Below are 13,931 nucleotides of genomic sequence, written 5' to 3'. Positions count from 1 at the left end.
GACATTGAATGACACTGGTCACCGGATTTTGCCAGCTCCCTTCCAAAATTGAGGAAAGCGGGAGAGAAACCAGTCGAGCGATTCTCGGCGGTTCGGATTGCGAACGCGAGCTCACTCAAGTGGTCTGCCCAATCCTTTTGACTTACGGCAAAGGCCGCCAACATTGGTTTGAGGGTTCTATTGACCCTCTCCGTCAAATTGGACTGGGGATGGTAGGGCGACGTGGTGCAGTGATTAATTCCCAGGGAACGGCACGTAGCACCAAACACCCGAGCAGTGAAATAGGACGCGTTGTCCGTAATTAGTCTTTTCGGAAAGCCGAACCGACAAAAAACTTCCTGTAGCCTCTCCAGCACCGCTCGCGCGGTCACTTTTCGAAGCGGAAACAACTCCACCCACTTCGAAAAATGATCGACGACTACCATCAGGTGTGTGAACCCCTGCTTACTCCTGGGGAAAGGCTCCATAAGATCGCAGGTGGCCACTTGCCACGGACGCTCACTGTCAATTGGTTTCATCAACCCGGGCGGCTTGCCACCCCTTGATTTCACCGTTTGACAGACATGGCAGGAACGGCAATAGCGAAAAATGTCACGCTTTATGCCAGGCCAGGTCACAGTTTGGCTTAGCTTCGCAAAAACTTTGGAGCCACTCAAATGACCGGCCAAGGGTTCGTCATGAGATGATCGCAACAGTGCGCTTCTCAGACTCTTGGGGATAACCACCTTAAACGGGTCCACAGCCTCGTCATCGGTGGCTATGTATTTCAGCAGGAGCCCATCGTGATCCAGCAAATATGAATCCGCGGGGGACCCAGCGACACACGCTGGTTCCGGTCCCCCTGCGCCCGCCGCACTACCAGCAGCGTCTCGGCGCTCCGTCTCCCTGAGACCGTCGCTCACTCCGCGACAAAACGGATCAATTTGCTGCGCCTTCAGTAGCTCTTGCCTGCTGAATGCGATTCCAATTCTCCCAAAGGGGAGTCCGGTCTCGCCCCCACTCAGGACTGCAGCCAACGGCGTCGCGGGTTCGCTTTCGAGAAGCTCCCCCGCTCGCTCGTTTTGCGGCGCGCTGCTTGCCTGGAGAGCGGAATGACAGGTTTGCCCGCTTGCGGACTCGCCTCTCTCTGCGCTCGTTTCGCCTCCGACGCTTGCTGGCGCAAAGGTACCGGCAGTGGCTGTAACACCTGGAGGAATGCTCTTGGTGCACAATGGGGCACGGGATAGCGCGTCAGCTACCACGTTGGTGCTCCCCTTTCGATACTGCACTGAAAAGTCATAATGCTGTATCAGGAGAGCCCAGCGCGCCAGCCGGCCCGCAGGCTCACGGAGCCGCATCAGCCAACTGAGCGCACTGTGGTCCGTCTGCACTACGAATTTCGTACCATCAAGGTAAACATCGAACTTACGTAGTGCAAACACGATAGCGAGGCACTCCTTCTCGGTCACGGAATAATTCCTCTCTGCCGGAATCAAGGAGCGGCTGGCAAAGGCCAACGGCTGCAACACACCATCGTATTCCTGTAGGAGGACTGCTCCTAAACCCAGATCGCTCGCGTCGGTCTGGACAACGAACGGTCTGGTCAGGTCGGGGAGTCTGAGCTGCGCTGTCTCCGCAATGGCGCTAGACAGTTGGCGAAAGGCCTGCTGCTGCTCAGGTCCCCACTGCCACGCGGCCGACTTACCCAAGAGCTTGCTCAAGGGTGCCTGCACTCGGGCACAGGACGGAATGAATGACCGGTAAAAGTTGGCCATTCCCAAAAAGCGGCGAAGGCCACGTACGTCCTTGGGCGCGGGGAAATCGAGGATTGCCCGAAGTTTCTCCCGGTCCGGCTCAATGGAGCCTCCGCCCAGCGTAAACCCCAGTAACTGAACTCGGGTTTGCGCTAGTTGGGCTTTCGCAGGATTCAAAGTCATCCCGGCGGCCCTCACCCTCTCGAGCACATCGGCAACATGGGCCAAGTGTTCTTCGAAGGTTCGTGAATAAATCACGATGTCGTCGAGGTAGCACATGCAGTATGACCACTTTGCTTCCCCGAGGACGCGGTCCATGAGTCTCTGAAAGGTCGCAGGACCGTTGCATAGACCAAAGGGCATACGAGTAAACTCAAATAACCCTCTGTGGGACGTGAACGCGGTCTTGCACCGGTCACGTTGATCCATCCGGACCTGTAGGTAACCTTTGGAGGCATCCAGCGTAGTAAAGTACCTCGCACTGCCCAGGGTTCCTACGATGGAGTTAATCGTGGGGAGCGGATAGGCATCCTTACGAGTCACTCCGTTCAGACGGCGGTAGTCTACGCACAGGCGATGACTGCCATCTTTCTTAGGCACCAACACAATTGGAGACGCCCAGGCGCTGTACGAGCGGCGGATAATGTCGGCCGATAGCATCTCGTCCAGCAAGCCGTCGATCACCTGCCTCTTGGCTAGGCTGACGGGCCGGGGGTTACACTTCAAAGGAAGCGCGTCTCCAGTTTCGATCGTGTGGCTCGCCAAATCGGTACAGCCAGGTTGATCGGTGAAGAGCTCTTCGTGCTGGCATAACAGTGCCGACAAGCGAGCCTTCTGTGTATCATCCAAATGAACCGCACAGGCGGCCAGAGGATGTGGTGCCTCTTCGTGCCGTGTCGCTCGATCCCTATGGGGACTTTGAGTCGACAAGCGCATAGCGCAGGGGCCTGCCCCCGAATTCTGCGCGCGACGCGGTTCGTGCCGTGCCTCTCCTTCCCAAAGGGGAGTCTTAGCAGGCGAGCGCACAGCTCGAGGGCTTGCCCCCGAACTTGGCGCGCGGCACGTTTCCGACGCCCCATCTGCACAGGCAAGATCGGACGCCGGCGGGCTGATGAACGGCTTTAGCAACGTAAACGGTCCGTCGCGATAGCCGCCATTCGCAATGTCCACAACGATTCCGGTTTTAAGGAGAAAGTCCCTTCCGAGAATCACCGGAACACTGAGCCCGGGGAGATGAACGAAACGCGTGCGTCTCATTCGCTCTCCCCACCTGACAGTCAGCCTTGCGGCGCCCGCCGAATGGGCCACGCCTTTCGCAAGATTGAATGTCGTTCGGCAGTCCCGCAAGCGCACTGAGTGCTTCTGCAAGTGGGATAACACCTGTTCGCCGAACAACGAAGCGCTTGCGCCCGTGTCCAGCAGCGCAGGAAATTCGCGGCCGACAATGGTCACCGGAATAAAGGGCGCGTGCGCCCCAGCAACACAACCTGCTCGGTACGCCGAGGGGACAAGCAAGGTTTCGGTCACTCGTGCCTTCACGAGCGACCCGCGCTCCCGTTTCCCGACCTCGCAGGAGGCCTGGGCGCGGTGCAGTCCCTTGCTATATGCCCTCGTTGTTGGCAGCGAAAACAGCGCACTCCGCCGCGGTACCTTTCCCGAGGCGGAGCGGCCTCAGCTCCCTGCCGGGGTCGACTCGCTGCATGACCAAAGGGCCTGTTGTCACGAGCGTCCGCATCTGCGATGCGTTGGGTCGAAGAGCGTCCCAGCGCATGCATTTCGGGTAGTGGCGCAGCACAGGCTGCCCGCCTCCCGTACGTGTAGGGATCTAGAGCGCGCGCGCTCAGCTCCCATGCACACCCGCTTATAGCCGCAAAGGCAGCTTGGCCGGGTTGTTGCCGTTGGGGGAGGGGCACAGGCCCTCCCCACGCGCAGCGTGGCTCAAGGGCCTCGCTGGCGGGCGGCGGTGGGCGATAGGCTCGCGCGGCGAGAATGTCGCCTTGAATGCGCTTTGCCTCGGCGGCCAATTCTTCTAAATCTCGGAAGCGGCCGCCGCGCAGGTACGCCGAAAAGGTCGGATGTGCCTGCCTGATCACCCGTTCGACGCGTTCCTCGTTCGAAGCTTTGGGCTCGGCGACTAAGAACAGGTCTTGCATCGCGCGTACGTACTCCTGAAGCGACTCGTCAGGAGCTTGTGTACGTAGCTCAAGCTCTCGCCGCATCCTACTCTGGTAGTCAGCGGGTAGGAATTCGCGCAGGAATGCCACGCGGAACTCCTCGAGGGTTGTTGCACGGTATCCGGAAAGCCGGTACCACCTAGCCGCCGTGTCAGTAAGTGCTACGGGAACGACGCGTTCCAGCACCTCCTGATCCTCCAAACGATTTGCCATCTGGTAGCGTACCAGGGAGTCACAATAATCCCTGGCACTGAGCAGGTCACCGTATCCGCTGTAAGTCGGGACTGCCAACCGTACAGCGGGGTGCGCGCATTTCGGTACAGCCGAAAGCGCCTTAACTGCCCCCGAGAGTGACTGAATCATTTCGGCGGCGTTTTGCAACAGCGTCTGTGCGCCTGCTCCAAAGGGAACCGTTGGCGCGTTAGCGGCGCGGTCGAGCAAGGGTGAACAGTCGTCCAGCTCGATTAGCGGCGCGGTTTCCACAGGGATACCGGCCGCGGCGCCGCCAGCCCCAGAGCAAAACGGGCTCCTAGCGGGGTGCGCCTGCTGTCGTTCACAGCCGCCACTTGAGGCAGCTATACGTGAATTGCTTAGGCCGCTTGCAGCCAGCGTCGACAAAACAGGCGCGCGCTCGAAGGTTGCGCCACTGGGCACAACCGAATGCGCTCCAAAGGGAGACGAGTGAGCGAAATTCGTGGCTGCAGCATTGTAGTCCCCACAGGGGGCCGTGGCAGACCACTGGTTTTGGCTGCTCATTTGAGGAGCAGCCAGCGGGCAAACGTCGGAGAGGGCTAAGGCCCCGTTTCCGTGCTGCGCTCCGTAAACTCCACAGGGAGCCGATCGAGAGCGCTGCGACATCGCACTGCCCTGCATTCCGAAGGGAATCGTGGCAGACGAATGTGCTGGTGTGCACTGTTCGGGGAGGGCTCTGGCCCCGTTCCCAAACAACGCTACTGCTCCAATGGGAGCTGGTACGTAGCGCCTCGTGTTGTCGTCCCCACAGGGGGCTGCGACAGGTGAGGGTGCATAAGTTCGCTGCTCAAGGGGAGCACTGGCCCCGTTATCGAGCAACGCGGCGTCTGCTCGCGGTAACAAAGGGCAAAAGTCACCTAACAAATGACAAAGGTCACTAGGCCTAGCAGACATAACGCGGTGAGTACAATATGCAAAGGCGTACTGACTCGGCTAAGCACAGACAAAAGCTTAATGAGCCTTTGAATCCGCGTTGGGCGCCAGTGTGGGGTCTTCGGGTCTCACAGGAGTACCGACCACCGCGGGTTCGAGCTTAGCGAGCCACAGGGCCGCGTCAGCCGTCAGCCTCTAGCGCCGCTGCGCGCGAGCTCAGGCCACGAGGGGCTACCGAGCGACGCACGCAAGAACACAGTATTGCCCTAAATTGACGGAAACCGTTTATTGTCTCCAACGGCACCCAACACTGCACGAACGCCCAGTCCCGGGACGGCGGGGAACCAAAGGGGTCCCGCACCAAGGGCGAAAATACAGTTAGGGGCGCCTGTAGCACGTCGCTGCGAGAGCACAGGCTCAAGCTGGGACGCGCCGCTAGGAAAAGTCCCGGCGGCTATGCTACTTGCTCTCGCGATAACCGATGGGTCAACTCGCGAGAGCTCGGGCAATCTCCTTCGGCTTGGGCCTCCGATGAGTGCGGCTCGGCGTGGTACGACCTCGCGCGAGCACTAGGCACCCGTTCTTCGGCTTAGCGTCGGGATAGGAACAACACGAGGTACGCGCTCCCCGCACGGGCAAAGGCACCGTGCGTGAGCTCAGTCCTAGTCACAAAGGTGTCGGCGGACGAGAGGAAGCATGTACGTACCGGGCGCTGTCCCAAGGAGCAAGAGAGTCGCTACCGTCACGGCAGTAGCCACCAGGGGCCGCTCCGTGACGTCACTAGCTCCGCCCTCACCGCGAACCAGCGCAAGTGGAGCGCCACCGCCAAAACTGGTTCGGAGCAAGGACGACGTGGCAAAAAGGATTGCAGACATGGGTGAAATGCGCCCGCGCAATGGCGCGTCGAATTCCCCAAATCCCCACACGTTAGAGGAGGCTTGGTAATCGTGAAAACTCGCAGGGACGAAAGATGGACTCTGCGACGTCGCCGTGAAGTTGTTCAGCTCTGCATGGCTCTTCGCGGTGTCATGGGGACTGTTACGGTTGGCGTTGTTGGATCTGGAGGACAATCCCAATTGCTGTCCCCCAGATATTGGACCTTGCCGCTGGGTGCGGGAGTTGGCCGAGGTTGAGGAGGACGTCGGGATGAAAACTGGAGGTTTATTTACATTATTTACAGTGAGAGTAGAAAGAAATTAACAGTCATAAAGTCATTACGGGCCGGCAGCAACTCGGACGCTGCGGCCCGTGGCAAGAAGCTTGAAAGAGATGAATGAAGGTATGCTCTCCTGCTGCTCCCGGTCTCTGGCTTTTAAGCCCTTCGGTGTCTCGAAGTCACGTCACGTTCGGCCAATCGGCGAGCCCGCTCAGGTGACGCCATTTTCGGCCAATGGTAGGCGCCCGTGCGATTGTGTCACACCCGGGTCGCTCCTTGGGCCCCAATTGTCCGAGTGCTTACTTCTCTCTGCTGTATTGCCTTCCCGGTCCGCAACTACCGTCACAAAGGCGGACGCGGGGATTGCTGCCAGGGCTTCACGGTGCATTACAGCCGTCTTGCCTCTGGACCCACGTTACCTGGAACAGTGCCAGGCTCCCGCTACACTTTCGGGAAGAGTCAAGCAGTGAATAGCTCCACCTGCGGCGCATTTTCCTTTTCTTTTTGGCCTTCACTACATAAAGTTTGTACCACCACCACCTGCGGCGCACGAGGTGGGGAACGCCAACTCGTTTGCACGTGCCGCGCCTCGGGAACGGGGTAGATCTGCTTCTGCGTTCCTTACTTAGGTGTGACGCGATTCGATGTGGTCTGCTGAACTCGAAGTAGGCTCAGGAAAAGGTCCCGTATCTAACAGCGTGTAGCACCCCGGGCAAAAAGGATGCTCGACCAACATGCCTCATCGAAACGAAGGTGGTTGCCGGTCTGGCTGGCGCCCCGCAGTGCTTACAGGCCCCTTTGTGTGTGTGTGCGACTTTAGAACCCTTTCCACGAACTGTCAAGCTCTGCAGGAGAACTTCCGCGAACCAACGTCGCCTAGAAGAATGGATCAGTCGCCTATCCACAGTCAGCTACCCATCCACAACCAGACGCCCTTTCCGCGAACCAACGTCGCCTAGAAGAAAGTATAAGCGCCTACGATCCCGGACCTCCGGGTTGATACCTGCGAATCAAGGCGGGCCCCTCCAGGCTCACGTGAGAGTGCGGGAGCAGCCGCAAAGTAACATCATCATCATCAGCAGCTGCAGCCTGGTTACGCCCACTGCAGGGCAAAGGCCTCTCCCATACTTCTCCAACTACCCCGGTCATGTACTAATTGTGGCCATGTTGTCCCTGCAGACTTCTTAATCTCAGGGACAACATGGCCACAATTAACAACGAGGACGTGCAACCTCGCTTAGGAGAGATGGAGCTGCCGCAAAGCACCGATGGGGACACATGAAGTGCCTGTCACGTGGTGTCGACGTGAGCAAGATCCCGCCTACGACTTTAGTGGGCCTATTTAAAGGGCCCCGCAATGTGATTTTTCACTTCATCCTCTTCTTCTCATGTTTCACCCACCATTGAATAAACTGTGTAAGTTTGGCACTAGAAATCGTCTCGTCCTTGCCTGGTCGCCATGGTCTATACCGGACGCCGGTAACCCACCGACGCCACGTAACCCAATAGTAACGTCGGTCGAGCTTCGAAAAACAGGCGTCGTAACAACTGGTCGGCAGCGGTGAGGTACGCTACCCTGGAGAACGCAACAGGACTATGACAACCTCCATAACTTGTGATCAATGAATTATCGGTAAAGAGGGACCACGCTGCATTAAAAAAAAATTAACAAAGGCTTAACCTAGGAAGACAAAATGGCCCGAATACAATAATTTAAGAACGTACTTTGAAAGCCGTGGCGTCATGTGACGTTTACTAGCGCTGAACCTCGGTGCGGTATTCAAGAAATGACAGTTTGGCCATCGATTTCTCTAGTCTTTCTTTTTTTTTTTTCTAGCGTGACGGAATACTTAATTATCAATCCAAGCTTACTTTATTTTGCTTTGTGGCAAAATAAGGTTGTCCCTTTAACGGTCCGTTGAGCGGTATTTTAATTGTTGTGCGCTACTCTGCCAGCCCGGCTCCTTGTATCGGCTGCGAAGTGCGCTCTGTAACTTTAACAATGCGGCGCGGTTTTCGTGAGGCAGGGTATACAATTATGGCGGCTTGTGCAGGCGGCGGGTAGCTTTGCAGTGGCGACAAGATCCATTACTTTTCTATCGAGCGTTAACGATCGATCGATTTAGAAAACGCTCAGTCTCGAAGTGTGCCTTCTTTGCTTGCCGCTAATAAGTTGCTTCGCTGTAAGAGAAATCCTCGCGCGCAGGCTGCGATGCCATATCTGCATCATTCCGTTCCTTCCCAGATTGCATTATAATGACGGGTATGCGCAGTTTAAGCTCTTTCTGATGACACCCTGTTTCGTTTGCTTTTCGTTTCCCAACGACCCTTTCCCATCCCGGCGCAGTCTGTGATTTTCGAGGAGATTGATCTCACCGAGCTCAGCGTGGCCGAATGCAGTACAAAGAATGCAAACCACAGTTTTCAGGTGAGTTCTCAGCGCGTCCGCGCCATATATATCCCACGTGCCATATATATCCCACGTGCCCTTGCGGTTGTGCGTTACGTATACCTTGCGAATGTACAGCCGCCCTCAGAATATTTCGGAGCACGGAAAAGGAGAATAAGTTAAATTTTCTCGCGACTTCACCACAGAGTGTGAAATGTATGTAAAAGTATGAATTGTATGGAGAAGTACCAACTTTGCCTTTCGGTTGAAGGACCTGTCGGTGTCTAGATTTAGATTTTACTCGGATCCCGTGTTCCGAAAGCTTTTGAGGGAGGCAGTATATCTTCAACGGGACTTTGATCGATGCGCGCAAGTTTCGCCTGGTGAAAAAATGTGTCGATAAAGCAGGGGGTCTGTACAGTTGAATGAAATCGGACAATATTGCTCCCATGGTTTGAATGTTCGGTGCGCTCATGTGTCTCTGTATATTTAGATGGCAAAATATATCTGGGCGTACCTGGCTGCATGCAGGCTAATTCCGACAATGCCTCTTGCTCAGTAGCTTGACGTTCGAGTCAAAGTTGATGCCATGGATGAAGGGGGAAAAAAAGGCTGATCTGTGCGATAGTGATTTGCGTAGATTTGGCAAAATATAGTTGAAACTATATGAAGTTTATTCATTGGCATATCAGTAGCTGGCGCTTGTGGTAGCCGTTTCGTTATTATTACTCCAAACATTATTGCAAAGCAGGATAACGCAAACTATAATTAGGCAGGGGCGTCAGAAGTAATTGGCAAAAGCTTCCACGGGCTCGAAAGTCTCCGTGTGGCGGCAGTATTTTGCTCCACCTTGAGGTCCACTTTTCCTCTCGTATATTCTTGTTGACATTAAATTTATTTAATGCTCTGTGTTCCCGGGGTCTAGACCGCTTTGTGCGTCCACAGCGTTCCTGAATAAATTACCGCGAGTGATAGATCCATGACGATTGCGAGACAAAAACCGCCCCGGAGTGCAGACACATTGCAAGTAAGCGTTCGGTTTGTGGTCAAGCTATAGCGTTCAGTTCCGACGTCCTGCGAAAACCAAAAAGGGCGGTCGGGACGAGTGGCTGCAGGTATAGGAGTCTCCGAGTACCAGCTGCGTCGCGGTCACACGCACGGTGTGTAGAGCGCCGCAGAAATGCTGCAACCCTTCACCACAGATATAGTTTTGCTTTAATTGACAAAAGGCGCGCGCGTATTGCGCCTATACTCTATGAATGTGTGTGGGCATCGTGCCGACAGATTATCACGCCCTTCCGGAGGATCATCTTGTGCGCCGAGACGAGGAAAGAAATGGAGGATTGGATTTCGGCCCTGAAGAGCGTCTGCAACAAGGATTTCTACGAGGTAAGATCCCTTCTTTGAAGTGTGCTCCGGTTCAGCACGCGAACTGCGTGCGCGTCTGCTCGTCTCTGGCGCTGTGTAGTGCGGGAAGCCCATTCCAACCATAACCGCTTCCTAGTCGAGACTTCCGTTGAACGTGCGGACACTTCGCGAAAACGAGTGAGCCTGTGTTCGGGCAATGCACATGTGTGTTTTGCGTAGTACATCAACCAGCCAGGTGTGATGTCGCGAATAATGGTACAATGTCACAGCGCGTGCGAGAACGTGTGGGCCGATGGCATATGGCTCTGCATGGTTCGAAACCACCAGGTGAGAGCGCAGAACGCACGAGTGGAATAGCAGCGCACGCATTTTTGCCGACTTGGAAACCGGCCAAGCAAAGCTAGTCGTATATGGCGCCGTTACGTGCCCCTGGTCGACACGCTCCTGGATATAGTTTCCTACTGAAAGTTATTTTTGTACGTTTTCCTATGCTCCTGGATACTTCTATTAGAGATACGAAGTACATTAGAACGAAGCCCCACCCTCTCCCCCTGTTATTTATTTATTTATTCATTTATTTATTTATTTATTTATCTCGGCAGAGAAAACGAAACTAGGTCTGTAAACCGTTCTGGCTCTCTTTTGTTCACGGGTAGATTTCAGAGATAAGCATACAGCGATGCTGAAGTTAATGAGGTGTGAAGACGAGAAAGATGGGTTAATTGTAGACTTTGGTGCAGAGGTTCAGTATGCAAATTGCGCTCTGACAGCCCCGGGCATAAAGCACACACATTTTCTTCATTGCATTGGTGCCGCCGGCTTGTCACTACGAATTAAAATATGATGGTGAGTTGGCAACACCAGCGCTTATTTGCCCTGTGTTTGTTCGCAGAGTCTCTATTGAGATGGCGGTGCTTCATGCGTATTCTTTGCTGTGCTTTCGGTAGGCCATGACGCTTTGCAACATTCCCATGCAAACAATGTTGTGATGTGTTTGCAGGTCAAGAGAGAAAGAGAGATGAGAAGGAAAGGCAGGGAGGTTAACAAGATATTGGTCTCCGGTTTGCTACCTTACACCGGGGTTGGGAGATAGGGGTTAGAAACAGGACAGAGAGGAAAAGGTTAAAAAAAAAATAATGCACACATAGAGACGCACACACGAAGGGCGTTCCAGTTAGAGACGTTCACAAAGGCCGGTAGATCGCGCTTGCGTGGCCTTCTTCTGTGACGTTAGGTCCTGTCGATGGTATAGAATTCCTTCCGATAGTGGTCGGTCGTCCAGCTGGTTCAGTTCGTGGCGAAGGGATTCCTTTTGTGAACTGTACTGAGGGCAGTCGCACAGAATATGGCCAATCATGGCCGCAGTGTTCACAGGTTGCGGCCATCGCTATGCGGAATATATAGAAAAGCAGCGCCCAACCGCAGTTGACACAGAAGCTCCACGGCGAAGCTTTGATGGGACTCGAATGTGAGATCAATAGTCGGGAATTCCTGGAATGTGGCTCATTCCCTTGCGACATGGTGCAGTGGCGAGCAAGCTGCAGGCGGAGCTTCCGTGCTGCGTCGATTGTGGTATTGGTACGTGGTGGTACTCAGTACGGGCTGAACGGGTGGCTTGATCGGCCCGTTTATTGCCGATAATCCCGCAGTGACTTGGAAGCCATTGGAAAGTTGTTTCATGCCATGACCTGCATCATTTATATGGTGCATCGCCTCTGTAATCTGAAATACTAGCTGTTCGTGCGGTCCGCGTCGTAAAAGTGACAGTATACGAGACTGCAGTGCCGCCTTTGGATCGCAGAAGATCGCTTGTGTGGCGGTTCATCACCGATGTACGTAATGAAAAGCGATATCGCTGCAAGCTCTGCTGCCGTCGGTGTTGTCTTAAATTTGATCGTTGTAACTTTCGCTGGTATCACGATTGACGCAGCGGAACTGTTTGGCAGGACAGATCCAACAGTGTAGATATGCGTAAAGTCACGGTAGTTCTTGTACAAAAGTAGTAACGTGAGCTGTTTAAGGGCCGGTGATGATAGATCAGCTTTTTTCGTGATGCCAGGTATTGTCAGGTTGATCTTTGGCTGAGCGAGGCACCATGGAGGAATCGAAAATCTCGCAGCATGTTGTAGTGTGTTCATCGCGCTGGGGTTCATCACATCGATTGCCAGGATGTTTCTCCTAGTGTGTATGCTGACATCCTTGATCTCGTTCGGCACGGTGTTTTCTAGATACACGGAGAGTGCTTACCTTTTGAGGACGCGTAGGTTGTGAGTAGCGTTCTGTGGCACAAACAGCATGGAGTGAGGCCATTGTTGAGGCGCAGTTTTCACAGTGGTCGAATTTGACGCCGAAGATGCGTTGATAATTCTTCGGTTGGCGTTGCGGTACAGGACAGGTCGAAAGCTGCCTTCCGAAGACTCGTCACCTGATGCGGAGTACAGCTCTGTGTCCTCGCTATCGCTCGGTGTATTTCCTCGCTTCCTCGAAGCGATGTCCATGGTTGAACAGGAACCGGGAGGGACCTCGGGATGTTCATCCATCACCGCGATGTAGGCGGGTGGTATACCATACAAGTGCAGTGAGAAGCCCTGAAAAGCGCAGAGATGGGCGGGATGTGTTCCACAAGAGAACCACATTCGTCTTGCTCGCAGGTCGAGAACTTGCACCCGCATTACTGCGGTGCTGGAGCCTCCAATAATTCCTGAGTGATAACGGAGTTAGTAAGCGTCAGCATATTGGTTTATGATGATCTATCCCCTTTGAAACAGGACGGTGATAAGCAGTCACCTAGCCTGCTTGAGTTACTCAGTTATGGTATACATGCTTTTCATTCTTGAATTTTTTTACAGCTCTTTAATCTGCCTCATGCCCGTAATGGATCCGGTCGTATCAATCTCTTGATACGATCGGAATGAGAAGGCTGCCAGGAATGAGACAAAAAATTGGCTGAAGGCTTAGCTTGGTTAAGCTTGGAAGATTGCGAAAGCAATACCCTTGGCTGCGCCTTGGTTCAACTGATGGTGTGGACATGGTTGCCCTTTGTTAAACTTATGGCCATACATCATCCGACATAGCGCAAGGCAGCGCGCCGACCACTGCTAGGAGCCGAGCTGTAGCCCTATTTATCCTCCTAGCGTGACGTCACACCAGCGAGCGCCCTCTCTCAGTAGCGCCGCAGCAGCGGCGCGCAAGGCTTCGCCTCCACCATCGATGCCGCGAGCTGGGGCCCCGTCTCTCGGTCTGGCGTGACGTCACACGAGCGAGCGCCCTCTCTCGGTAGCGCCGCAGCAGCGACGCGCAAGGCTTCGCCTCCACCATCGATGCCGCGAGCTGGGGCCCCGTCTCTCGGTCTGGCGTGACGTCACACGGTCACGTGACGCACAGCTGTGTAAGGAGGTGCCACGACCACCGATGGGTCGAAAGTACGAGCAGTATTGCTTTCGCAATAAAAATTCCCAGCTGCCGCCCGGATCAAACCCAGGCCCGCTGCGCGAGAGAGTCAGCTACTCTACCACTGAGCCACGCCAGCGCTTGTAGCGGGAAAACGCGCCTTAGCGCGCCAGGAGACGGGTGCGAATGGCCTTGCCTTCGCCGCCGCTCCCTAGGGGGCTCTTGCATTGCCCAGGGGGCGCTGCGGAAAAGGTGCTAAAAAGCGCCCTCTGTCCTAAAATGGGTCGTACCAAGCTTGGTCGTCTGCTTCGGAAAGCACGTTTACAATATGGACCCGCCACTTTCGGTTGTGTTGTATGACGGCCTGCAGCGAATATCGGGCGCCGAAGATTTTTTCAGGGGTGGCACGCTGCGTAAAGGCAAGAAATTATCCAGTGCCGAATACGTGTACGCCGTTCAAGAATTAAGCGGCTAAGTTTTAGCGCGGTGTCAATCGCAAGTGAAGCGAATCGCGTACGAAGTGGAACATCAGGTTTGCACGCTGCTAGATTCAGGCGCACAAACGCGAGGAAATGCTTGCTATAGATGAATCCACA

General features: G+C 54.8%; 1 protein-coding gene across 1 annotated transcript in view; it reads left to right on the top strand.

Annotated features, from left to right (window-relative positions):
• The window catches only part of LOC126542979 (diacylglycerol kinase delta), a 430,642-nt gene that overhangs the window by 298,717 nt on the left and 117,994 nt on the right, over positions 1–13,931 (top strand). Inside the window, exons 4-5 of the mRNA XM_050190110.3 lie at positions 8,536–8,616; positions 9,862–9,966. Coding sequence (XP_050046067.1) covers positions 8,536–8,616; positions 9,862–9,966 — 186 coding nt within the window. The remainder of the gene's footprint in view (positions 1–8,535; positions 8,617–9,861; positions 9,967–13,931) is intronic.

Source organism: Dermacentor andersoni, chromosome 2 (genome assembly GCF_023375885.2).
Source record: "Dermacentor andersoni chromosome 2, qqDerAnde1_hic_scaffold, whole genome shotgun sequence".
Lineage (NCBI taxonomy): Eukaryota > Metazoa > Arthropoda > Arachnida > Ixodida > Ixodidae > Dermacentor > Dermacentor andersoni.
This window is presented reverse-complemented; position numbering and strand designations above follow the sequence as displayed.